The sequence below is a fragment of the Mastomys coucha genome, unplaced genomic scaffold (genome assembly GCF_008632895.1).
Source record: "Mastomys coucha isolate ucsf_1 unplaced genomic scaffold, UCSF_Mcou_1 pScaffold14, whole genome shotgun sequence".
NCBI lineage: Eukaryota > Metazoa > Chordata > Mammalia > Rodentia > Muridae > Mastomys > Mastomys coucha.
In genome coordinates, this window is record NW_022196896.1 from 44228209 (window position 1) to 44255708 (window position 27500).

The 27500-nt window shown below is 38.7% G+C and overlaps 1 protein-coding gene across 2 annotated transcripts in view; it reads left to right on the forward strand.

The window, feature by feature from the left end:
- The window catches only part of Kcnb2 (potassium voltage-gated channel subfamily B member 2), a 475981-nt gene that overhangs the window by 46850 nt on the left and 401631 nt on the right, over positions 1 to 27500 (forward strand). The window contains exon 2 of one of the 2 annotated variants that reach the window (XM_031366922.1): positions 10158 to 10345. The exons of the other annotated variant lie outside the window; for it this stretch is intronic. Coding sequence (XP_031222782.1) covers positions 10232 to 10345 — 114 coding nt within the window. The 5' untranslated portion in view covers positions 10158 to 10231. The remainder of the gene's footprint in view (positions 1 to 10157; positions 10346 to 27500) is intronic. 2 annotated transcript variants of the gene reach the window in all.

The following is a 27500-nucleotide window of genomic DNA, read 5'->3' on the forward strand; positions in this document are numbered from 1 at the left end:
AGAAGGAGAGAGAGAGAGGGAGAGAAACAGGGAGAGAGAGGGAGAGAGAGAGAGGGAGAGAGAGAGGGAGAGAGAGAGAGGGAGAGAGAGGGAGAGAGAGAGAGGTCTTGCCATTTAGTACTGTACCTAGCTGAACCTAGCTGTCCCCTTTTCCAGATGGTCACTACTGTTCTGATCACTGACACTTAGTGCAGCCACTCTCAGTCAAGCAGCTGTTTCTTGCTCACAAGCAGTAACTCTGCTCTGGGATCAGGAAGCAATCAGTCTATCAGGTCGCACTTTCCTGTTGGGCTCACTGGTTCATCTTTCTTATCAAAGTATCTGTGGGCAGGGCATGAAATTAAAAACAGAACATTGACCTTCTAAACTCTGATGCATTAACAATACTATATTTTATTAAAAATGATTTTTTAGCCTTAGCCTTAGCATGATTGTCCATGCTACATTTCAAAACTCCCAAGTATGTTCAAAACCTCTACAGTAACTAGGGAGTCATTTGCTAACTTTAAGATTGAGATAAGAATATGAAAACTGACTCCTTAAAATGTCACATTTTTATTTGTATTAGCATATACTGAATCATCTTGTTGATTAAGAGCATACATTAGTAGGTCTCATTTCCTCAAGTTATTGAAGGCAGCCTGCAGAGATTAGCATCATCTGCTAACTGGGAAACAGAGACTAGATAAAGTGAACTAACAGGGAACAGTCAGAGAGACAAACTACATAACTGATGCTCACTGCTCTTCCTGAAGTGTAGGAAAGAAACCTAGTCAATATTTGATAGGCAGAAATAAATGGTAAATTATAGGTGGATTTGGTACATAAATATAGATACATAGATAAATGATAACTGACATAAATAGGTACATGACAAATACATAAGTAAGTAGATAGATAGATAGAAAGACACAGATAGAATATGAGATATATAATATTGTAGATAGATGATAAAACATAGATGATTGAACATAGATAATTAAGGAAAGATTGATAGATGACAGATAGATAATTGATAGGTAGATGATGATATATCAATAGATGATAGATAAAAGATAGATGGAAAATAGATTTAAGTGTATGATATACATTGGATGATACATACATGCATACATACATACATACATACATACATACAAAATGCTGGAAGCAAAATAAAGAGGAAATTAGAGAGAAAACAGCATAACATTTTATGACAGAGAGACTCCTCTGGTTTAACTGTTCAGGCAAACCTTAAAGTACTTGTTTAAGTAAAGATCTTTGACAAGAAATGTGTGACATGTAGTCAGCTCTTCATACACCATTTACCTATTGGACAGTACTGCTGATGGTCTGACTTGAGGACAATAGACAGGACCAACTTACTCATCACCATCACCACTACCAAGCCAGGGGTATTGCACAGTCAGCACATTCTTCATATCTGTTGTTTCACATCAACCAACCACGGATAAGGAGTATTCTGGGGGAATGAGCAGTATATGTACTGAACACTCACAAGCTTTATATTTGTCTTTGTATTTTCTGTACAGGAAGAGCAATTATCTACATAGTTATTCATATTATTATAAGCAATGTAGAGCAAGCACACAGGGAATGTATGTAGGTTATTACAAATACCACCACATGTTACATGAACATTGCTATGAGGACTTGAACTTCTCTGGACTTGGGTGTTTGCAGGGCATCCTGGATCCAGGTGCTCAGGACATGATAGGACAACTGACTGCTGTATAGGAAATAAAGCAGGAGACAGCACAGAGAGTGTTCATGGCTAGTAGTTTCAACAGAAATAGGGTTCCATGAAGACGTCACTGGAAAGACTGGACTGAGACCGAGTTCTCAAGTGACCTCTCTGACTACTGTGGTTCCCAGCATGGGGAATTCTCTCTTACTTCAGGAAACATTTGGGAACACCAGAAGCTTTGTGTTTTCTACTTTGGGATAAGAGTGATGGCATCATTGGCTAGGTGGAAGTCAGAATGTGGTCACACTCATAGAAGAGCCCCTCATGACACAGTGTTTTCTAGAGGACCTGACTCTGCCCTAGCTTCAAGGAGGCTGCTGGAGAGTGAGCCTGGGAAGCAGAGGAATTACTCTCTGAAACTTTACCAGAGTCCAGATGTGGGGCTCTAGAGACCCTTATCTAGGCTTTGCCCTTTGCTCCTTCAAGGTCAGGGAGCTACAAGTGGCTTCTGAGCAGAAGGGGGCTGGTGCTATTTGAGACAGTCTCATTGCAGCTCTTGTGATGTGTTTACAAATCGATGCTAGTGAGGGAAAAGGTTGGAGGTAGAGTCTCTGTAATGTTCTGAAGAGTATAATACATCACTCTAACTGATGAAACATGGTGAGCTGTAGAGTATGTATTCAAAACAAAATCATTCAGGCAATTTATAGTCAGCTTAAAATTGGCATCTGTAGATTCAATATCCTAGCTATTCATTTAATTGAATTAATTCATTTAATTAAATTTATTTACATTATAGGAGAAAGTGACCACTGTCCAAAATTAGGTTTTAATAGTTACAGCAATACGATGTCTCAAACAAAAGCAAAGCAAATACATATACTGCCACAGACCAACCCAGTCAAGGTCCCTCAACCCGGAGAGAATCAGGGTCGGGTACTCAGGTGGGCAAGGAGTCAGCGAGTGACAAACAGACAGGAACACAAGAGAATGCTGAATCTGAGTGTAATTTTTCAAAGCATCAGGCTTTTATGGTCATTACAAAACAAAAAAGGAAGTCAGGCAACACAACAGTCAAGGTAATTGGCAGGAACCAGGCAGTGGCCACAACAAAGTCAGCCCCATCTAAAGTCAGCTTGATCTTAGCAGCCAGGTGTGAATGGTTCCCATTCTAGTCTATTGTGTAACCCACCACCAGCCAGCCCTAGGTAAACACCCAACTATGCTACTCTTCTGGACTATCAGAAGTATGCACCAGGGGGTCCCATTCTTGCTAACCTTACTATGAATAATACATTACTCTAGTTCCTGGGAGTTCGCCAGTAATTCTAAATATTTGTGATGGATCTCCATTTTCCATGGGAGCCCACCAACTTTCTTCTATTATGTAATGTAGTCTGCCATAAGTGACTGTAATGCGAATTCTAAGTTGACTTTGTTGAACTTGCCCTGGGACTATCAACTCTTATCCAGTAAACTGCAATGCCTGATTTCTTTCACTATCTCTCTAACAATGCTGGAGGCAATTTGTCTGAATAAGTAACATTCTTTATGAAATTCCAAGCCAAGTGTCGGCTCAGCATGTTGGAACACTGGTGGGGGCCAGGAAACAATGTCCAATCTAACTTGACTATTAGTCAAATCATTCCCTTGGGGCACCTCTATTCCTATAGTAAAACAATACAAAAGGAAAGCATGCAAAAACCCTCCATCGACTATCGCAAGGATAAATCTGGACCACATCCGTGTTAGGGGACACCAAGGACCTCCAGGAGACCAGTTTCCTTGAAACTTTTTGCCTTAGGACTGCAGCCAAGCTTTTGGACTTGTCACACAGACTCCACTGGAGTGGGTGTGGCAATATACAAGTTTAGAAATGCCAATAATGACTGTTTCTCCTCACCAACTTCTATGAACTTTTTAAAAAGCCATTTCATTCTATAAATTATATTTGTTAGCTAATTACAGTAGCCCCATATGAAACTTCAGTGGGATCATATTGACCATTAAGTATAAAAATCCATATTTTTGTATTTTTGAGATTTTATTTTAATTGCATTTCTCCATTTGCTTTCTTTCATCCTAACCCTTCCTTGTTTCCCTTCAAATTCATGGGGAATTTTTGTTTTTGTTTTTTGTTTTTTGTATTTTCAGGGCTAATCACTTGGCACAGGACAGCCAATCGCTGTGCTCCTTCCTTGGGTCGACCACATCTCACTCACAGCCAATGGCTGTGCTCCTTGCTTGGGTCGACCACATCTCGCTCACAGATTTACTCAGTTGCCCATAGTTCAAAGAAACTTTTAGAAGAAATAAAACTATGCAGCTCAGAAAACCCAGATACCTTTCAGGGAGCATCTAAAGAGGACCATAATTAGCTAATCAGAGAAGACAGATATATAAATATAAAAAACCTTAAAGAGCAAGTTTCATTCAGTTAAACATGGGGGAATTCCAAGGAAGCATGAAATTCCCATCAAAACACTGCCCATATCTGTAACTGACTGTGGTACCCAGGGAGTCTCAGAGCCCACACCACAGTAACCCTTTCTTATGTTAGTGCTCTATGAAATCTTTTTTGTTTACCGTTGTTCAAATATGTATTAGAAAAGGTCTTCCCTCCTTTTAAGTCATTCATACTTAAATTAACGATTTAAGGAAAGAGGACAAATTATATATATTATAATTTATACATATATATAATATATGTATACAAAGGTTCATTAGTAACAACAGAAGCTACCTTTATGCAAGGACAGGAAGTGTCCCTTTGTAAAGTCACAAGTGTCTTTGCAACTGTAATCCACTGAGCGAGTGAAATGGAGCTGTTTCAGTTCAGGAGGTGACCTGGTTTATGCATTTGTGTTTAAGATTGTGTGAGGCACGTTTTGCTTTGTGGTAACATGATTTTGGCAGAAATTGCCATCTAGAGCCCAGTTTTGGAATGTTTGTCAGTTGTAGAGATAAATCCTTTCCTCTTTCCTTATCCCCATCTTTCCTGGCTCCTCTGGATTCCTACACAATGTTTACATGGAACCCTTGCAAATCATGGCTACACCTCAAAGGCATCTTCAACTCACCTCCTTCAAGCTCTTTTGCTCTAGTGTGAGGTGCTCACACTCCTGAGTCTTGCTGATGAGTGAATGGGTTAGCTGTCCCTTGGGTGACTGTGAAGGCTAGATAAGAAGATGTGCTGCCATTATTACTGTCTGTTTTAGCAGCACAGTGTGGTGTGAAAGCAGCTCCTAAGTAAATATGCAAAAAAAATTGCAAAATAATTCTCTAAGAATTATCTGTAACATTATCAATAAGTACAGTCTGACTCTAGGAAATAGTATGTGGGGCTGGAGAGATGGCCTAGTGGTTAGGAGTGCTTGCTGCCCTCAGGAGAACCTGAGGTTCTCCTATGGGAACCCTTAGGGGTTCCCAGAACCCCTAAGCAACAGCTGTGATTCCTTGTAACTGTAGCTGCAGGGGATCTGGCACCCTCTTCTGGCCTGTGGGCCCTAGCACATATACATAAGCAATCACTGGAAAAATATTTTAAAATTATTGTTTTTTAATGAAGACTGTAACTGTTTCTTGTATTTCTTTCTCCCTTGAATTAGATCTTAACTAGGGGAAGTTGCTATGAATTTCTTACTTTTCCTTCCCACTAATGCTAGGGCTGATGTCCCAGTCAGCTAAAAAAAATTATGCACACACAGTTGACAAATTCCTTCAATTTGCTGTTTGATTTAGTGTATTTATATCAAAATTATTATGAGAAAATGTGATTTTTATTTATGTATTTATTTTACTTACTTATTTTTGTATGAGAAATATACTTAGTTTATGGAAGCAAGCATGGAGAATACCTTATTTTAGCCAAATTATGGCATCTAGCACTTCTTTGAATTTGTCACTTGATTCATTTAAATCTATACTTTCATAAGACAGGAAACTGACAACTTGAAAATGCACTAGTTTGAAACATTAAAAAAGGATATGGAGTTTCTATCTAGTCAGAACTTTTCCAAAAAATTAATCACTCTTTCTTAATGTTCTCACTCACTGTAAATAGATCCTTGTTAACCCAGTAGCATTCCTGAAAAGTGACATACTAATAATGTTCCTCCATGTGGCAAAGAGAAATATCCACATTGCCAGATGCCGTGGGCTCACCAGAAGGAAGTCCTCCTACACTACGAGTCCCCTGGTCCCTACCAGTCCCCTGGTCCCAACCAGTCCCCTGGTCCCTACCAGTCCCCTGGTCTCTACCAGTCCCCTGGTCTCTACCAGTCCCCTGGTCCCTACCAGTCCCCTGGTCCGTACCCTTTGAACAAGAGGCAAACTATCACAGAATGAACTTTTTGGAAGTGCTGGAAACTGTGTGTAGTGTTGACACATTGCAAAGCAGCATTTGGAAAGTGGAGGTAGGAAAGTTAGAGATTTAAAGTCTCTACTATGTAGTGAGTGCAAGATTAGCCTGGGATGCATGACATCCCGTCTAAACAACCAACCAACCAAAACAAATCCCAATCCAATCTAAAACAAAAGCAAGCAAGCAAACAGTAACCCCAATGAAAGAGATACAGATAGAGCCCTTACTTTGTATTAATTCTACTTCAAGGAACTATCTCTGAAAAATTAAAAGATTCCATGAGCAGCCATGATTTTACTATTGAGGTTTTACTATTTTATCTTACTCTATTGTGCATGTGTGTCTGATATATGTATATGTATATACATACATATATATATATTTATGTACATATATATTATATATGTATGACAAGAGTAGTGTACAGGCCAGGCTGTTCTGTAGCATTTTCTACCTTACCCCTTTTGAAGCAGGGTCTCTCACTGAGCCCTGAGTTTGGGGCCAAGCCCTAGGCCTCCTGCCTGCCCTCATCATTACTGAAGTGGCAGGTGTGCACAGGACCACTCTGGGTTTGCTATATGAGTTTTGGGATCCAAACTCTGGTGTGTATACCTGTTCAGTAAGCACTCTTAACTGCTGAGCTTTCTCTCCAACCATTGTTGTGGAGAATTTAGGTGGAGTTCTAGGTAAGTAGATAAATTAAGTTCTCCCCACTGTGTAAGCTCTGAGATCATTGAACTAGTTCACTTTCAGAGTTCTTTTTGAAAAAGATATGTTGAATTTTTATCATGCCATATTCAGCTGAAGAAGGAGGAAAACTAATTAAGATAGAAACAAGCAAATTGATTAAACAGACGTAGCATCAAACTGCCTCCTAAAATATGTATCCTTGCCCCCATCTATCCCTCAATTGTCATCAGAGAAGTTTCTCTTTGCAGAGGCAGGCAGTTAATACAATGACTCACAATAGACAAAGTGTGGAAGACAGGCACTTATGAAGTACTTGGCCCCACGAGTGTCTGTAGGACTTCCTTCCTCAAGGTCCAGAACATGCTGGCTTAGAATGAGTAGAAAGACAGTAAGCCAGCACTTGCAGGCATCCACAATAGTGTCTGGATTTGATGATTGAATATGGGAAGGATTCCCAGGTGGAGTGGTCTCTGGATTGTCCTTTCTTCAGTCTATGCTCCATAGTTTGTCTCTACAACTCCTTCCATGGGTATTTTGTTCCCCCTTTTAAGAAGGAACGAAGTATCCACACTTTGGTCTTCCTTCTTCTTGAGTTTCTTGTGGTTTGTGGATTGTACTTTGTGTATTCCGATCTTCTGGGCAAATATCCACTTATCAGAGAGTGTATACCATGTGTGTTCTTTTGTGATTGGATTATCTCACTCAGGATGATATTCTCCAGATACATCCATTTCCCTAAGAATTTCATAAATTCATTGTTTTTAATAGCTGAGTAGTACTCCATTGTCTAGATGTACCACATTTTCTGTATCCATTTCTCTGTTGAGGAACATCTAGGTTATTTCCAGTTTCTGGCTATTATAAATAAGGCTGCTATGAGCTGTCTCCTGAGAGGCTCTGCCAGTGCCTGACTAATACAGAAGTAGAGGCTCACAGCCATCAATTGGACTGAGTATAGGGTCCCCAATGAAGGAGCTAGAGAAAGGATCCAAGGAACTGAAAGGTTTGCAGCCCCTTAGAATAAACAACAATATGAACTAACTAGTACCCTCAGAGCTCCCAGGGACTACCACCAACCCAAAAGTTGGTAGAACTCATGGCTCCAGCAGCATATGTATAGCAGAGAATGGCCTAGTTGGTCATCAATGGGAGGAGAAGCCCTTGGCCCTGTGAAGGTTCTCTGCCCCAGTGTAGGGGAATGCCAGGACCAGGAAGCGGGAGAGGGTGGGTTGGTGAGCAGGGGGAGGGGAGAGGGAACAGGGTATTTTTTTGGTTTTGTTTTATTTTATTTTATTTTTTTCTTTTTTCAGAGGGGAAACTGGGAAAGGACATATCATATGACACGTAAATAAAGAAAATATCTAATAAAAAACAAAAACAAAAAAAGGAAAAAGCAAAAAAAAAATAATAATAACAACAAAAAGAAAGACAGTAAGAGACAACAGTAGGGAAGTGCAGTTGTAGAGTGTTCTGGACAGGACAGGACCATTTCACACATGGGTTAACAACAGCTGTGGTTGCTTGCACAAGATCTGTACATGGTCAACCCTGTCCACAGTTCTGCATGGATGGGAGAGTGTCTCCTGAGGTGCCACCAGGAGCTGAGAGTATTGGCAGTTGCTGGCTGCTGGGAGAGGGAGAGCCATTTTTCTTCAGAGGTGTGACATCTAGTAGGTTCCCTATGTTCCATGGATAGCCCTATACCCAGGAAAATACAGGTAAGCAACAAAAGATCTGAATTTAGGAGAGTGATAAAGGAGCCTGGAGAACTTGAGGGAGGAAAGGGGTGAGTACCTTCAAAATGTTATGTGTACACGTATGAAATTCTCTCTGAGTAGAAAGTAAAACAGTTGAGAAGGAGGACAATGTGACAGTGCATATGTGTGGGTGTCTGTGACAGTGCACATGTGTGGGTGTTTGTGAGAGTGCACATGTGTGGGTGTCTGTGACAGTGTACATGTGTGCATGTCTGAGGGGAAACAGGCATTAATAATGCGCTACCACCACAGCCATGCAGCAGTCCTGTCATGTGCTCTTGCTATGACCTTCCGGGATAGAAAGCTGAAGCTCAAAGATGGCATTTCCCAACTTGGCATCCTGACTTTTGTAATTCTATCATCTATACTGCCAAGACTTTATAAATAATTCTTCAGGAAAGAAGGCAAACGACCATCAACAGTCCAAGCTCATCATGTCATTAAGGTTCTCCTGGATTCCTAGGACTGGATTCACTTAAGTGCTCATTACATGTGTGGACTATCAGGCAATGCCATGTCTTATAAAATTACATATTATCCTCTTGGGATGTTGCTAGGACTCTTTACCCTTGTGTTGGCTTCTCAGAGATTTTATTCAAATCTCTTTTTCTAAGTACTGCAATGTTTTGTTAACATTGTCAAGATAGCAAGAGTTCTAATTTTTTTTCATTCCTGGAACTTAGTCTGTAAACAAAACAAAACAAAACCAAAACAATAGAGAAATAACAAATATTGATTTTTAACCTTGAAAATTTGTTCTCAGAGGATAACTGCTTCAGAACTTGGTTTTCTTGTTGGGAATGGGTTTTTACACTCACAATCCCTGTGTGGCAGCCTATCTCTCGGTGTACTGAATGCTTCTTGGAGACAAGGACCATGTGTTTTCCTTTATTATTTTTATCCCCTAGCAAAGGGGAAGGCTAGTAGGTCCTCTGCAAGTGATGTCTCTATTAAAAATGAGTAAATTTGTTATATCTGAATCCAAATGTGGCTTTTAGTACAGGTATTGAAAATGTAAACCATGTACTACATGAAAGAGTTCAATTTAAAGTCACTTTCTATTTTTGAAGTTATGACATCTTGAGTACATAAACAAAAAAATAGGTGAGATGGTTCTTTTCACTAAGCATGCATGCCTGGGCTCCAGGCTCCAGAAAGAGTTACCTTATTACAATCATTCATTGGAAATCTAAAAAACTGGCTTAAAATCCCATCAGTATTGTCCATGCAGGATTAATGATACATTCTCTGTATAATGCTTTAATGGCCCACATGTAGTGAACACCCATTTCCTAGGTTTCTGTGTTAGAAAAGAGCAGGTCTGGAAACAGTCATATCTGGTCTGAAAATTCAGTCTTCCTCACCAGTGTTCATGGTGGCACACTTTGGAGTTAAGCATTTTAAACACTTAGGTTTGCTGCCAGTCTGAGAGGTTTCTGAGCAGTGAAGTTCTTCCATGTAATAGAAACTCTTGAGCATCATTCACACTCCAGAGTGATCCTCAGACAACAGTAAGTCCGTAGTACTCTACAGTAAACTCTGTCCTTCTAAGTGCCTTTATCTCAGCCTCCACACCTCAGCCTTCAAGAGTAGTAGGTTCTTCATCCCATTTTATCTGGGGAGCAGAGAAAAATGAACAAGTGTACTCTATTTCACATAGCTGGAGAGTGACGGAGCTCAGAATGACACCAGCATCTGATCCCCAGCCTCTATGGATTGACTACATCACTGTTGATGTTGCTCTACCTGGAGAGAGCAGCACAGAAAATGTGCCAGCACATAATGATAAGATGCCGAACACTGGAAAGGAGTGCAGCACCAGAAGTGTACTTCTTACATAACACACTGGTACGTGATGCCCCTTGACCCATGCATATGGGCTGCTGTTTTCTCTGAACCTATTCGTGCCTGAGGGCAAAAGAATACTTTAGCTTGGCACAACTAGAAGATTTGTTTGTATGGGGAAACTAATATTTGGGGAAAATATTTAAATATATACATGTACAAATGTATAACATATACTTCCCTGGCATTCAATACAAGTTACAACAGTGGCTCACAGGTAAGGTATTATCTCTCTGATGAGGCTATGTTCAGGAAGGGAAATTTATCTCCATGGCTGTGACATAGGTACACTGGAGCTCCTGCCTTCATTATTGAAGCATCTAACTACAAAAGAAAGGACCCAGAAAGCTGAAAAGCTTCTTGAGTTATTGACGCCTAAGAGCAAATTCTGTTGGCATGTTTCTAAACCCATTATTTAATTGAATATGCAAAGAGAAGAATGGAAGTATAAATCCAAAAATCATAGTACTTACTTTACTATGAATCATAAAAGATGTTGAATAATTTTTAAAATCATATTGCTCATTAGAGTAGAGTCACTCATATATACTTGCATGATTACATAGCTAAGGGCAGAGATAGTTGTATTCTGTTGTTTTGTCTGAATATTTATGTCTGAATAGTTAGGGTATCTATTTCTATGAAAAGGCACCATGGCTGTGGAAACTCTTATAAAGGCAGACATTTAATTAGTTTGGCTTACAGCTTAGAAGTTTACTCCATTGTCATCGCGGAGGGAAGCATGGCAGCATGCAGGCCGACTTGGTGCTGGAGGAGGAGCTGAGGTCTCTACATCCTGATCCACAGGCAGCAGAAGGAGACTGTGAGCCACTTTGCCAGAGCTCCAGCATCTGATACCTCAAAGCCATTCCCCACACTTCCTCTAATAAGGCCATACCTACTCCAAGGCCACACCTCCTAATAGTGGCACTTCCTGTGGCCTTATGGGGACCATTTTTATTTAAACCACCACAACTTGCATTTCAGAAACTGACATTACTTCAGTAGAAAGGGTTTTCCTTTGTCTTTTGTTTTATAGTCATTTACTAATTAGGTTTCTAATCTTTGTGAGAAAATAACAGAGAACAAGTCAAAGGAAGAGAAATGTTTGGTTCTTGGTTCCAGTTGCTTCTGTTTATGGTCATGTGGCTTTTTGTTTCTCGGACTATGGTGAGGGAGGATATTGTGAATGAATGAGCTTTTATGGAGACATCTGTGCACAGCATGGTGGACAAGAATCAGAAAGGGGCACCATAAGAGGTGATACCTAACTCTTAGGGCCATGCCCCTAGTAACCTATTTCTAACTGGCAAATCCTACTTTCAGCACCTTCTAATGCTTTCACAGCAAGGAGAGAATCATCTCACAGGAGTTGTCCTTTGACCTTAGCATGCATGCCAGGGCACATGTGAACCTGCACACTCTCAGGTACAAACACACACACACACACACACACACACACAGTGCCAGCAGATTGTGAATCCATCTAAAGGTTAATTGATTAATTAGATCAGCATTCTTAGGATGATCAAATCGTTTCCTAAATGCCCTTCAACTGCCAACCTACCTCCTAACATGAGATAATGTGGGACATTTAACAATCAAACCAAAGTAGCTATTATGATATTTTTAAATTGTATGTAAGGTTCATTCTAATGAAGCAAACAAACCACATAAAATCATATTTTTCAAATGAGGTATCACTATTGACAGAATCCAAAATCCTTGGGTTGCCTTCCATTTGGTTCCATGAGCACCCAGGGTCATTGATTTTACCATCAATGCCTTCCATTTGGTTGCATGAGCACCCAGGGTCATTGATTTTACCATCAAGTTTTGTAGCAGTTAACCAAGGTCACCTCAGAATTACTACCTTTCTAGGTAGTGTGTGATACAATTAATTTGTTTTAGTTGTACCAATTTCAAAAGCAATATGAAAATTAACACATCTTCCTGGAATGGTTCTTCTCTTCTTGTTACCCCTATCCCTGTGGTAAGAAGCTTATCATATAACATACACACCACATGGCCCATGTATGTGAATCCTTTCAGAGATGAATTTTTCTCAGAGAATCATGAGTGTAGCCAGTCTAGACTGAGGTGACAACTCAGGGTCACACTGCTCGGCAGCATTGCAGCTGCAGTGTGTAAGAGCCAACATTATCATCCCACTTTTATAAAACTGTTTAATGAAAATCAACCATGTGATCAGATGAATGCAAGGTCCTGGAAATGACATAGGTCTGTTCCCTGGAAGGGTTAGTACCAAGGGGAAAAACCCTCTGGGACACACTCAGTCTCCATGTGATCTCTCGGACCTGCGGCAACAGTGAGAAGTTGGTACTGGTAGGTACCTCAGCATTGAGCCTTAGTAGAGTAAAAACCAGTTCTGAATTAAGCTTACTTGTTTAATGAAGGAAAGAAAGAGGTAAGCCTCTGCATTAGTCAAAGTGAGAGTTATAAAAATTACTTCACACTGTCTTGAAATAGCCTTTGCCCTTTTTGCTTGGAAACACCTTCTCTTCAGCCAGACCTTTTTAGTTCACTTCTTTGGTATTCTCGGGTCAATGTGGGATTTCCACACACACACTTTCCCAATGCTAGGACACTGGATATTCAGTCACTGTAACTTATAACACATTCAGTGGAAAAGGAGGGGTTCTCTTAGGCTTCATGTAAAATTAGATCAGATGACTTGAATATATAGGATTTTTTATAATCTGGCACTGATTTCTTCAGAGAATCCAAGATGTGGGTTGCTATTGTATATATATATATATATATATATATATATATATATATATATATATATATATATATATATGTAAATTATATATATGTAAATTCCTTCATAGTCCAGGACTGAGCAGACATTGACAAGGGACTAGGACAAAGTAGACCTACAGAAATAATAGAAAAATATGATGTTTCCCACACTGGGAGGAGAAACTATTTATTCTGATAACCTCAGAGGCTCATTATATATTTAGGTATCAATGAAGATATACATTTCAATCTCCTAATCCAATTCCTATCTCCCCTCTGTGTTTCACTCATGCAGACTTAATTTTCAGACTTTTTAAGGAGAAAAGATGAAGAATATAAGATTCTTACATTAATGCAAGAAATCCTCTGCAGGACAATCAAGCCAGGCTGTCAATGTTTTGAAGACCAGTCATATCTCAGTCACCATTTAATTGCTTGTTTGTACCATGGGGCCTCCAGGCAATCAGTAGCTGGTAGCTGAGTTAACACAAGTTTAACTGTCAGTTTGTGTAAAACTCTTCACATTATAATACTAGGGTTTTTTTTTAATTATAAGAATAGAATCATGGAGAATAATTTCATGTAAATTTACATAACTAAGAGAAAGAAAATCTTTCAAAATGAATATTTAGCTGTATAAACTGTACATCCAAAACTTAAAGCATAAGAAATTTACATTTTGGCTTGGAGATTCTCTTTATTGCTGAATTATACTGTGTCCATCTGCTTCAGCACTGCATAGATTTCAGCACTAGTGAGCCCAGTGGGAGGGTTCAATTTGCCTCATATTCTGATACATTAAAAACTTCTGATTTGTAAATTTTTTCCAGTCTCTCTTTGTTTCATGATAATGAAATTATAAAATCTTTACTTAAAATTGACTTTGCAATTCTTCCCTTCATTGAATGTAGCTAACTAACTAAGCCATCACATTAGTGCTGGCTCATTCTCTCCTTAACCTAATATCTGAAACAATATATCTCATGTATCTGCATGTTGTAGAGAGTAGCTAAAACTACTTAAGATGGGTTACAAAAAAGGTGTGTGTGTGTGTGTGTGTGTGTGTGTGTGTGTGTGTGTGTGTGTGTGTGTGTATGAGTGATTTGTTTATGGACAGAAAGCTTATCTTAGGCTGGAATAGTCATTAGATATTATCCACAGGTGTGTCCATGATGTGAGGTATTGTCATGTGACTTGTACTGGCTAATGAAACATGACTATTGTGTTTCTTACTACTTCTTGGCAGACACTTTCATTGTCTATAAGACAGAGTCTATAAGGCAGAGTCCTTTCATTGTCTATTAGAATACAGGAGTGTGTGTTGAGATGGTCTTCTATTAGACAATGTCTCTCAGTGACTGCTCTGTGGTAATAAAGTGAGGATGAAAAGGACCTATAATTTGCTTTATTATATTTAGTTATGTGTGTATTTAGTGTTTGGTGAGGATGTGCATGCCACAACTCGCACGCAGAAGTCAGATGACAACTTGTAGAAGTTAGTCCTCCCCTTCTATCCTGAGGGTTCTGGGGCTTGAACTCAGATTCTCAAGTTTGGTGTCAAGTGCCTTCTCCTGATGAACCATCTTGCCAGCATGAGAAAGGGACTTTTGAGCATTTCTAACCTTTAGAGATTTAGAGTCACTTTGCTATAGCAGTATAGCCTAGCCTAACCTACCTCAAACATGATTTTTATCATGACTCCACAAAAGAAAATACTGCTTTATTTACTGTATTTATATGACAATCTGGAGGAATAAATTAAATAAGACTTTCTGAATATTAAATGCATAGATTTGCTTTCAATTTCTTTTGTAAAACTGTCAGAAGTGAGAATGATGTTTGGTGAAAGAAAGCCTGCTTGCACTGTGTGGAGTATCTTGGCATTCGTGAGATCAGATGGTTATAATTTAAATTAGAAAATAGCAACCACTATAGTCAGGATTCTTGGTTTGTTTGTAGACATAAAAGGTTATGTAGTATTTGCATAGAAAATCATATACTGAGCCCTAAATATCATTGCAGACAGACATACTTTAATGTGCACAGAACTATAAGAGAAATGTGAATTACAAGTTTAGATTTCATTAAATTCTTTATTTGTACCCTTTAAGTGTTTGAGTTTGCTTCTTTTGTGCTGTGATAAAGCACTGATACAAGCTGACTTGGAGAAGAAAGGGTTTACTTGACCTCCAGGTAACAGTTTATCATCAAGTAAGGCAAGATAAACACTCAAGGCAGGAACCTAGAGGCAGGAATTGAAATAGAGACTGTGGAGGAACACTACTTATGGCTGACTCCTTGTAGCTTGCACAGATGGCTTTTTTTAATACAACTCAGAACCACTCACACAGAGATAGGACCACCCATAATGGGTTGAACCCTACCATATCAATCATTAAATTAAACTATGTCCCACAAACATGCCCAGAGATCAGTCTGATGCAGGCAACCCCTCAACTGAAACTTTTCTCACCACAGGTGATTCTAGTTTGTGTGAAGATAAAACGAAGCACACTAAAACTAAACATTCTGATTTATGTTTGAAGAACTGTAGACATATTTCTTTGAAATTGCTCTATCCTCCCTTTGGCTGTGAAAAAGACAAAAATACAAAACAAACAAACAAACAAACAAAAAAACAGCCAGTCTCTCTGGGCTGGTGTCCTGAGCAGACCTTGGGCACAAGCTCTGCAGCCAGTCCCACAACACCCAGAGGAAGCTCCACTCCTAGGTGCTGTGACACACCCAGGATCAGAGGTGTGGAGGACACAACATCTGTCCACAAACTGGGAGTAACTGGGACCAGCAGGACCCAGGCACAGAGGAAATCCATCATGCCAGTAGCTCAGGTTGCTTCAGTCTGTCTAGACCAGTGCCCTGAGCAGACCTTGAGCACAAACTCTGCAGCAAGTCCCAAAACACTCAGAGGAAGCTGCAGCACTCCTAGGTGCTCTAACAACCCCAGGATCACAGGATCCCAGAATCACAGGATCACAGAGACAGCTTGACTCTAAGGAGTTCTGACACAACCAGGATCACAGGAAGGACAGGCTCCAGTGAGATTTGGCAAGGGCAGGTAGCACTAGAGATTACCAGATGGCACAGTAGGAGGCAAGCATAAGAAAATAAACAACACAAACCAAGGTCACTTGCCATCATCAGGACCCAATTCTCCCACCATAGCAAGTCCTAGACACACCATCACACCGGAAAAGCAAGATTCAGATCTAAAGTCATTTCTCATGATGATAATACAGGACTTAAGGAAGACATAAATAGCACCCTCAAAGAAATACAGGAGAACACAGGTAAACAGCTAGAGGAAACATAAAAATCCCTTAAAGAACTACAGGAAAATACAATTTAACAGGTGAAGGAAATGAGTAAAACCATCCAGAATCTAAAAATGGAAATAGAATCAATAAAGAAATCAGAAAGAGAGACAACCCTGGAGATACAAAACCTAGGAAAGAAATCAGGAGTCATAGATGCAAGATCACCAACAGAATATAAGAGATAGAAGAGAGAATCTCAGGGGCAGAAGACACCATAGAAAACATTGACACAACAGTCAAAGAAAATGCAAAAAGCAAAAAGCTCCTAACCCAAAACATCCAGGAAATCCAGGACTCACTGAGAAGACCAAACCGAAGGATAATAGGTATAGAAGAAAGTGAAGACTCCCAATGTAATGGGTCTGTAAATATCTTCAACAAAATTATAGAAGAAAACTTCCTTAACCTAAAGAAAGAGATGCTTATGAACACACAAGAAGCCTACAGAATTCCAAATAGACTGGACCAGAAAAGAAATTCCTCCTGTCACATAATAATAAAAACACCAAATGCACTTAACAAAGAAAGAATTTTAAAAGCAGTAAGAGAAAAAGGTCAAATAACATATACAGGCAGACCTATCGAATTACACCAGACTTCTCACCAGAGACTATGAAAGCTAGAAGATCCTGGGCAGATGTCATACAAACTAAGAGAACATAAATGCCAGCCCAGGCTACTATACCCAACAAAACTCTCAATTACTATAGATGGAGAAAACAAGATATTCCATGACAAAACAAAATTTACACAATATCTTTCCACAAATCCAGCCCTACAAAGGATAATAGATGGAAAACATCAACATAAAGAGTGAAACTATACCCTAGAAGAAGCAAGAAAGTAATCTTTCAACAAATCCACACAAACCTAATTCTATCTCTTACAACAAAAACAACAGGAAGTAACAATTACTTTTTCTTAATATCTTAATATGAAAATTAATATTACTAACATATTCTAATCGATTGAAATCCAAAAATATGAGGAATTATAAATTTGTTGATTGCCATCCAATGGCCTCTCTAATTTGGTAGTTGGAGAAATAGGTACAATACTGTACAATCTATATACACTTTCAGCTTGTTTGTTCATGACAGTGTCTTGCTGTGTACGACATAATGGTCTTGAAATCTTGTTTCTCGTATCTCAGCCTCTCTATCAGTAGTATTGTTTTTTTCATGGTTTTACACTATACTATGGCTTTCAGAACAGCTTATATATTTCAAAAGTATTTATATACCCAAAAGAAACATAGACAATTAACTTGGGAGGTGGCTTGTAGGAAAGAGAACAACAGGGAGTGAGACTTAATGCTTTGCTTGACATTTGTAACTCTTGTATCAAGTTTGAAGAAGAGGACTTTATAAGTTATTCTTTCTCTGAGATGAATGCTTTTCCAAATTATCACAGCTAATGAACCAAATTCTTACCCTCATCTAATGTCTGTGCCACCCTCCAAGCAGAACCACTGTTCATTGAAACAGTTGGTGAACGACTTTATGGATAGACCACCTTAATACATACACCATTTCTTAAATGAATGTAACTTGTCCTCTTTGGGCTGAGAATAAAGTCGCTCACTCAAGTTAAATAGCTTTGACCATCGCAGTAAGTCTGTATCCAAAAATCATGCCTATAATTCATTCCTCGGTGCAGCAGAACTGTTAGCTCTCAGCTTAGCTATGGTGGAGGTAAAATCCTTTGGTGATGTGGGGGTCATTGAAATGTATACAGCCTTAGTACAATAAAATCCAATGTCTAAAAATTGTTCTAATTTGGGCTTGTACCACAGTAAGAGCTAAGATTTTAAGCTCTAATAAATACAAAACAAGCAAACAAAAAGACTTTATATATTCATGTACATTTAAGAAAATAATAGTAGTGATGTATTATTTTGAAATATACAGTTAATGTGTTTGGAGTTATTTAAAATTTATATTGAGAAAAATGTATGTATTTTCACTATTGCTGTAGGCAAGCATCTACATAAGACTGTTAAATTGATTGTTGTTTTGTATCAAACAACTTTTATAATACTCATTTTTATTGTTATAATGTTTTATAAATTTTAAGGAATATGACGAAAAAAGATATTGTAGATATTGAAGGGGGTCTCTGGGAGGAGTTGGGATTTAAAAGGGAAATAGGAATGTGATTTAATTCTATTTACTTAAAATATGTTTTTAAGTGTTAACAAATTCAGATAAACTGAAATCATGTAACTCTTCTCATCATAATGCAATAAAAGTTAAAAAAATTAAAAAAGAACAAAAAACAAAAAACAACACAAAAGAACCCCAAAACCCTGGATATAGAGTGTACAGAAATTAAAGGGAAAGTTGCTAAAAATACTCAGTTTTTTCCCTTTCTTTTCCATTTATTTACCTATTTTCTTTATCTACTTCTCAGATGACAGATGGTTAGGTTGGTTAACTAGCTTGGATTTTACTAATAACTAAAGTCCTCAGTTTATTGAAAGAAAACAGCTTTGTAAATAATCCATCATTACTGAGGTGAATATTGAGGGAACAAGGATTTGTGCTGGATTTTCTTTTCTGTCTTAATTTCTAGACTATTCCAGAAAACTGGTCTTGAGATTTTGCTAGACCTGGGTGGAGAACCTCTGACCTTCTCATTCTTTTTTTTTAATTAGATATTTTCTTTATTTACATTTCAAATGATATCTCCTTTCCCAGTTTCCCCTCCAGAAAAAAAACAAAACAAAACCCTGTACCCTCCCCCTTCCCCCTGCTCACCAACCTACCCTCTCCCATTTCCTGGCCCTGACATTCCCCTACACTGGGGCATAGAAGGTTCACAGGACCAAGGGCCTCTCCTCCCACTGATGACCGTTAAGACCATCTGCAGCTGGAGCCATGAGTCCCACCATGTGTACTCTTTGGTTGGTGGTTTAATCTCTGTCACCTTTGAACACACTAGTGAGACAATGGGGGCCAAAGACCACTTGGGTATCTGGGCGATTTTTCCAATAACTTTTTCCCCCCATCTGGTGCTGTGATCTGCTGCCATCACTGAACTGACATTGTGGTGATCGATGTCTAAAACCATTGTTAGGGCATCTGAAATGTTGGAATCTGCTGGGTTATGGTTAATTTCATAAATATTGGATGAGCCAGAGTCTGCCAAATGATTTCAGTGTGTTTACTGGGCTCATAGGAAGCAATCGCAAATGGGTTTGGTTTGGTTTCTTTAAGTAGTGGAAGGAAATAAAAACTCTATTGAGAGTGACAATTACTGCAAACCTTCAAGGATTTTTCCATAAGGGCCATTTCCCTTCCTTTCCCTAACAGTCATTTATTGACAATTCTGTAAGAGATACACAGCTGAGCAAAACTACCTTGCAGGTTAGTCACACACCTCATCTGAATATTGCTGGGGCTCCTTTCCACTGCTGCCTTCAGAGGATGTGAGAGCACAAATAGGAAGATAAAATAAGAGTTTTTAAGGCAATTGCTTTTTACTTTTAAAAAATTAAAACTGTAAGTCTGCCAGGTTTTAAAAAATGTTTTTTATATGTTCTTACTCCCCCATTTTCTCTTGAGACCACTCCTTTCTCTGGGCCACATCAATTGATGAATTCTTTTTCGTTTTCGTTTTTTTCTTTTTTTTCATTGCCTTTCTTTCTTTCTTTCTTTCTTTTTTTCTTTCTATTTTTTTTTAATTTTCTAAACCAAATGCTACCAAGAAAAAATTTTAAATTGCACTGACTTGTGAGAATTTGTAAAAGGAATTATAAGTTCTTGCTAGTCCGTATGGAAGATACATAATCAAAGTATTTTATTTACAAGCTGTGAGCCTAGATGGGGCAGGGTGTGGAGCTATTCTAACTTACATCCCAGTCATGTGTCCCTTCTTACTTGCTGTTTCTCCTGGCCAGGTGCCCTTGGTCCATATCATGGCAGCTTCCTTCTCCTGTGGACTCCTCTATTCTCCCTGTTCTCTGTCTACCTGTAATCCCCAGCTAGATAATTGAAAACCCATCTACCTCAATCTACTGCCCAGTCACAAGCTTTAGCCTTTTATTGACCAATTAATATAGGAAGAAAGGTCAAAAGCATCATTGGTGTACATGAGGATCTCCTCAACAGGGTACAACCAGATCTTGGGAGCCAGTGTTTAGCATTTGAATACATTGCACTACCAGACTAAGCCCCTATATTTCTCCATTTTCAAAAGAAAAAGGCTCTTTCTCTTATAATAATAATATGCAGTAGGGAGAATTATGAGACAATTATGAAATCTATGGTGTAGTAATTACATTTACAATGTCCTGTCCATTTGTATTTGGCAATTTAGGAGAAAGTATTCTATTATTTATCCTATTTTGATGAGTTTAGAGTTCTGTATTTAAATTACTTTTCATTACCATCTTAAGCACTTAAATCCTCTAACTTCCATAAGTAGTGCTGACCAATTAACTTGGGGAGCAAAATTACATAGCACCATTTGGAATGAGGATCTTCTATCAGCAGGCAATCAGATCTTGGAGCCAGTATTTAGCATTTGAATACATAGTAGTACCAGACCAATCCCTTACAAGAATTAGTTTTGAAGTATAGGTAGAAGTGGGAAGGGAAAATATAGAGATGACAACTCAAGTAATACTTTAAATTAGAAAAGGAAATTCATTATTGGCTTTGGTTCCATTGGAAGCTGTAACCTGATGTTTTCTTTCACCAATGACCAAAATTTTCTCGTTGAAAGTGCCTGTAGGAACACTACTTTAATTTCAAAATGATGTGTGGGTTTAACCTAGCCTATGTCTTTACCTAAGCCGTTGGCTCAGGTGCTGAAAATGTTTCATGAAAGGCCCCAGTTCTCCTCTGTGGTGGCTAGTTTTGGGTCAAGTTGACACAAACTAGACTCATCTGAAAAGCAGGAACCTCAAATGAGAAAATGTCTCCATAAGATCCATATGTAGGACATTTTGTTAATTAGTTATTTATGAAGGAGGACCCAGCTGCTTGTGTGTCTTGCCATCCCTGGGCTGATGGTCCTGAGTTCTAAAAGAAAGCAGGCTGAAGACACCACAAGGAGAAAGCCAGTAAGCAGCACACCTCCATCCACTATACCCAAGTTCCTGTCTCCAGGTTCCAGCCCTGTTTGACTTCCTTCACTGATAGACTATGGTGTGGAAATATAAGCCAAATTAAACCCTCCCCCCCCATCTCGCTCTTGGCCATAGTGCTCATCTGAGCAATAGAAACCCTGACTACAACATCTTCCAATCCTGCTCTATTTGACTGGTAAAAGGACTATCTTGGTCAATTTATTTATTAGTTTTAAAAAATAATAAACAACTTTAAAATGTAAAAAGATGTAATATTGTGGCAGGCTGGTAGAAATATATTAGCTTGAGAAGATTAGAAGACAAATTTTCTCTGTGTATGCACATCATTCAGAAGTGATGACTGATTAGCACTTAGATTGCTAACAGTGAAACCAATGAAAAGATTTTATGAGAACACAAACTCTTTTTAGTAGGTCTTGGAGAATTTCATACAACAAGTTTTGATTATATTTACTTTGTCCCTCAACTTCTCTTGGATCTCCCTTTTCTACCCACCCAACTCTGTGTTCTCTGTATGATTTTGTGTTTGTTCACTTAACATCCAATTTGTGCTGGCCATATATTCTTGGATGTGTGGTCTTTTACTGAGGGGTGGTTGACTTACAAAGGCATATACTCTATCAAAAGTGATTGTCTCTACACCAGCAGCTATCGGCAATAGTTCCTAAGCAAGGGATGAGCCTTCATGCCCACTTCCATGCCATTGCCTGCCCAGTTTCCCACCCCATTGCCTGCCCCAGTTTCCTTGGTTCCTTTCTGGATTAGTTGGCACAAGGACAAGTGGTTCTTTATATTTCAAAAGTCCTCTGAGTTTCTGTTTTGTTACATAACAATGACTGCATCTCTTTGTCTAGTCAGCAACTGTCCATGAGCATTGTCACTTTCAAGTCACTCTGACAAAACACCTGAGAAACATGGTAAGAGGAGGAAACACTTATGTTGCTGTGAAGTTAAAAATCCATGACAACCTTGATTTTTTGTGTTGTGCCTGTAGGGCACAGTACATCATGGCAGTTGCATTGGACATGATTCTCAAAAAGAACAGAAATGATAGAGTGAATATATACATATAGATATACACATACACACATGCATGCACACACACATACACATGCACATGTGCTTTATGTGATATTTGACTCAATGAAATTAGCAACCATTATTAATTGTCACAGTATGAGTGTAATGGAAGAGGACCCATCTTCCCACATTCTGCCTGCCCACCATCGCTGCCCTATAGTCCTCCATGAGAGCACACCAGAGGATCATCATTTCACTTACCTTTGGGCTTTTGGGTTCTTCTTCCTAATGTTGCTCCTGACATTTTTTTAGTCACACTTGGATTTCCATTTAGTACATCAGCAGCTCTGAGAAAACTTCCCTGAACCTCTAGAGTAAGAGAAGTGACCTTGCTATGTGTTCCATGAAGAATCTTCATAATTGTCTGTCCAACCTGCTACTGTTGCTTATTGAACGGTCATGAGTAGGACTTAAGGAACTGTGACCTATGGACCAAATCAGAGCCTATCTGTTTCTTAAAGAAAGTTTTAGTGTAATATATCGATGCTGATTTTCATGACTCCTACCACAACATACTGGCATATCTGGACAATTGGGGGGGGGGGATATTCCATAACTTTTTTCAGTAGCTAAGCTTTTCCAGAAAAATATTTCTTGTTCTTGGGTTTAAAAACAAGCAATATGTCTCTACCTTATGCACCACAAATATTTAGCATTTAGAACAGTGTATTTCAAAGAAATTAATCTAAAATTAGTACAATATATAAATAAACCAGTCAAGCAGAACTTTAAAAATAATTAGTCATACTCTATGAGATCTAAGCAGTGTCTGGGTGCTACTCATGACTCCACAGGGCCAACATGTGAAGACACTACCATAAGGAAGGGTCAAAGGATGGTTTGGTTAGTCACGGTATAGCAGGTAAAATTAACTTGCCAGGAGCGTGAACCCAGACCTCTCTTGCAGTAAAAGGAGAGACAGTACAGCATGCCATGACAACAAGAGCATCGCCTGGCATTAAAATTCAGGCCAGGAGTTCTAGCCGTCACATTTGCCACATTTAGGACCTTGTATGAGAGCACACTGAACTTCTTTGCTAATTTCCCATTTATGAAAATTTATATAACCTCTCTGCTGTTTGTCACCACATTTAATAAATGAGTAGGTTTTAGTGTTTCTTTGGGATGCTGTGAAGTTGAAGTGAGGTAAGTTGCATAAAAGGCTTTGAAGTGGCCGGTATAGAGGAAGCTTTTAAAGATAAGATTTTCACTGGTGTCTCCTTCAGAAAAATTCTTGCTTATGAGCACTACAGCTGCAAATGGAGGCAATTTACTTTAAGTGAAATAGGACGGGCACAGAAAGACAAATCTACATGTTCTCTCATCTGTGAAGTTTCATAGAATAATGAAATCAAAAGTCAGGGAGTACACCTGGAGAAGTAGCTCAGAAGTTAAGAGCACTATGGCTCTTCCAGAGGACCAGAGTTTCTTTCTTAGTGTCTACTTGTGGTGACTCACAATCATGTAGAACTTCAGCTTATGGGTAATATTCTCCCTCTTCTGTTTTCTGTGATCACACACACAGAGTACACGTGAGTAAAATAGATATATAGATAAAGATAGATACATTTCTGAAGGAAAAATATAAAGAAGAAGAGGATCAGAAATCTAAGTTTTATTTCAAATTCCTAATACATAGAAGTAGTTTACATGAGACAGAAGTTTTCAGTCTACTGATAGGACATTATGCACCATATGTGCACCATGTTATTATGCTATATCCACAACTTTATAAATACTGTGCTTCAGTAGAAAATTTAACTAAAATTATAAAGTCTTGGTATTCACTGTAAAGATTTTAAGAAATTCTGAAAGGAAAAATTAAAGCTTTAGACCTGTGCTGACTAGGAAGAAAAGTTATGGGCCTAAGAATCCATCACAAGCTGGCCCACATAGGCCTGGGAATGAGCAAGCAGTCTGTTAGACATCCTGAGAACTAGCAGGTCAAAAAGACATAAACTACATGTCTGGGCAGGTATGGTTTAAGGTCAGATGCTCTGTTGACTCAGATTAACACCAACTTTAGGAATTTTCCACTCTGTTCTGCACGTAATAGTTAATATTTGAACTAGCCAATCATGTATGGCCACACTGATCCCTTTGTTCCCCCAGACCTTTTCCCTATATAAACCCCTAACTTTCGAGCCTCATGGTTGGCTCCACTATCTCCTGCGTGAGATAGGTGCTGCTGAACCAAAGCACCCCTAAATTAAAAACTACCTCTTGTAATTACATCAAGATGGTCTCTCATGGGGTCTCCCCATGGGGGTCTTTCAATTCCATGTTGTTTCATTTAATTTCAAAGAAGAATTTCAATAGTATTTTGGCTATGTTCTTTACATAAAAGGTTAGGAGGTGTTTCTAGACATAGCTCTATTAACACTCACACCAAGTATGATATTTTTGGCATTGAATTTAAAAACATTCTCTTGTTTATATTGTCTACATTTGATATAATACATTATCATGATATATACATGTATGTGGCAGACTGAACTTCTATGGTTTGAAAGTCTAACCATTTGGTTAGAGTGGCCTCTGGAATGTGCTAGACTCATTACAACCTCATTGATTGATTAGTGACTTAATGTTCACTATTAGTGTTTAAGGGGCAAATATCCATGCAAGATGTTAGAAATACACCTACTGTTCTAATAGGTAAGTGGACTTTAACTTTGGAAAGAGAAGCAGATATGATTTCTTGACCTAAGCTGTGTCAAGACCATTTCACACAAGAACAGTCCACTGAGATTTTCAATAAGATGAGACTTTTATCAGCCTAGGTAATGAGGGCAGCTAGTGAGGACAGAACAGCACAAACTGAAGACACACAGACTCAGACTTACAGATAGATTTGAATTGTATCAGTCCTGAGAATCAGCTGGAGTGTGGTCAACACTCAAGTGCATGAAGACTGCTGCATTTCCAATCCTGTGCTGTTTCTGCTTACCGTGCTAGAGAGGAGGGCAAAGGAGAGGAGAAAAGCTCAACCCCAGTGAAGCTATCCATGTTCCTAGAAAAGCCAAGTTTTCTGTTTGTCCTAGATGCTTAGTTTTTGCTGCTATTTAAAAACTATTTGAAGAGAGTGAGCTTCAGCGCTGAATCATTATTACCTGCTTAAACTCAAGGATATCTTTGTGCATTTTTGTAATATGTTTTTGAAAATTTCACACAAGTACTGTATTTATATCATATTCACCCCCACTTCCTCTCCAACTCCGTTCCACTTCTAGAATTCATTAACTCTTCATTTTTGTGTTGTGCATTCAAACACATACACACACACACATACACATGTGCACACATAAGCATGCATACACACAGAAACACACACATATAGCCTGCTGAGTCTATTTAGAACTGTCCATGTATTTTTGTTTAAGGCATTTAAGTCTGACCATTTAGCATTGGGATTAGATAATTTTATCAGGGGGGTCATCATGGAAAAAACTGATTCTTCCTCTCTTAGCGGCAATTAGTTGCCTGAAGTTTTTTATCTAGGAGAAACCTTGTGAGAGTTCCCCCATCAACATTAAAATGTCAGCTGGTGTTGTCATTGTTCAAATCTTGCTTAGACAACCGTACTGTTAAATATTGTGTTTGCAAATACCCATCATGCATAGAAGACATTATTTTCCAACAGGTGTCCTGGTCCTCTTGCTTTTATAGTCTTTCTAGTCCTCCCAAGATATTCCCTGAGCCTTCAGTGTGGGGTTGCATTGCAGCTGTATCGATAGTGATGGGCACCCCACAGCCATCTTCTCTGCATTTTGATCAGTGTGTATTTCTGTCATGGTCTCTTTCTTTGGGAAGAAGCTTCTTTGCTGAGGGGTGAGAGCTACATTTATCTGTGTGTATAAAAAATCAGTTTTCAGAATGCAGGTGAGAATTATACTGGTATAGAAAAGTGGAGGTGGTTGGTTGTCCTTTAGGCTCCGTGGCCCAAGCAACCATGGATGGTTAGCCAGGTTTATAGTTACCAACAGTAAATTTTCCCCTATTGAGCAGGGCTTAAGTCCAGCTCTACAGCTGTTGGCTACATGTGTAGCTCTTGCACCCTTGGGCATATCTTGCTAGGCTGGTCATTGTGCTTCACAGGCCTTACAGCAGAGTAGGACTATTGATTGCTTTTCTGTTTAGACAGCTTGCATAGTACCTTCAGATACAGTGAGAGCTAGGCCTCAAGAAACAGACTTCTAGGTCACTTACAACTTGATTTCTCCAAGCCCTGTGAGTAAAGTGTGTGTTATCTTCAATAAGAAGGTCTTACCTTTACATTCTGGGAAGCAATAAAAGGGAACATTAATAGCCTATGTTTCTTTTTTTAGGTCTCTTAGACTCCGCAGGCTGACAAATAGAAGTAAGGATTCCTATGCCTGGCCATGGTATTCATCACCCTAAAAGGAGGAAATTCATTTAAACTCCACATGTGTGTTTAACTAAATACAAAGTAATATTCTTGGTTATAGATTTCACAAGCATTCTTAGTGCTTGTTATCATTTTCTCCTTCTCCTTTTGTGTTGCCCTTCCTTTCCCATCTCCAGTTAAAGCTCCCCACATTAAAATCAGGCAACAAGGTAGTCACTGAACATGGAGCCATATCTCCTATGAATCTCATGTATACATGTCACATCATACTTCCTTAGTTTATCCTTTTTCATTTAATTTCTCAAATATACTCCTGAGCATCTTCTATACAAACAGCCTCATCACTGATAACCCTCCACTGTAGTCAAAATTATTATACTAAAGCACACATATATCAGTTCTTATTAACACTTCTAAGAGACTTCTAACACTTCTAAGTGGCATGATGAGGCCATTGTTATGCACTCTTTTTTTTTAAAGATTTATTTATTTATTTATTTATTTATTTATTAT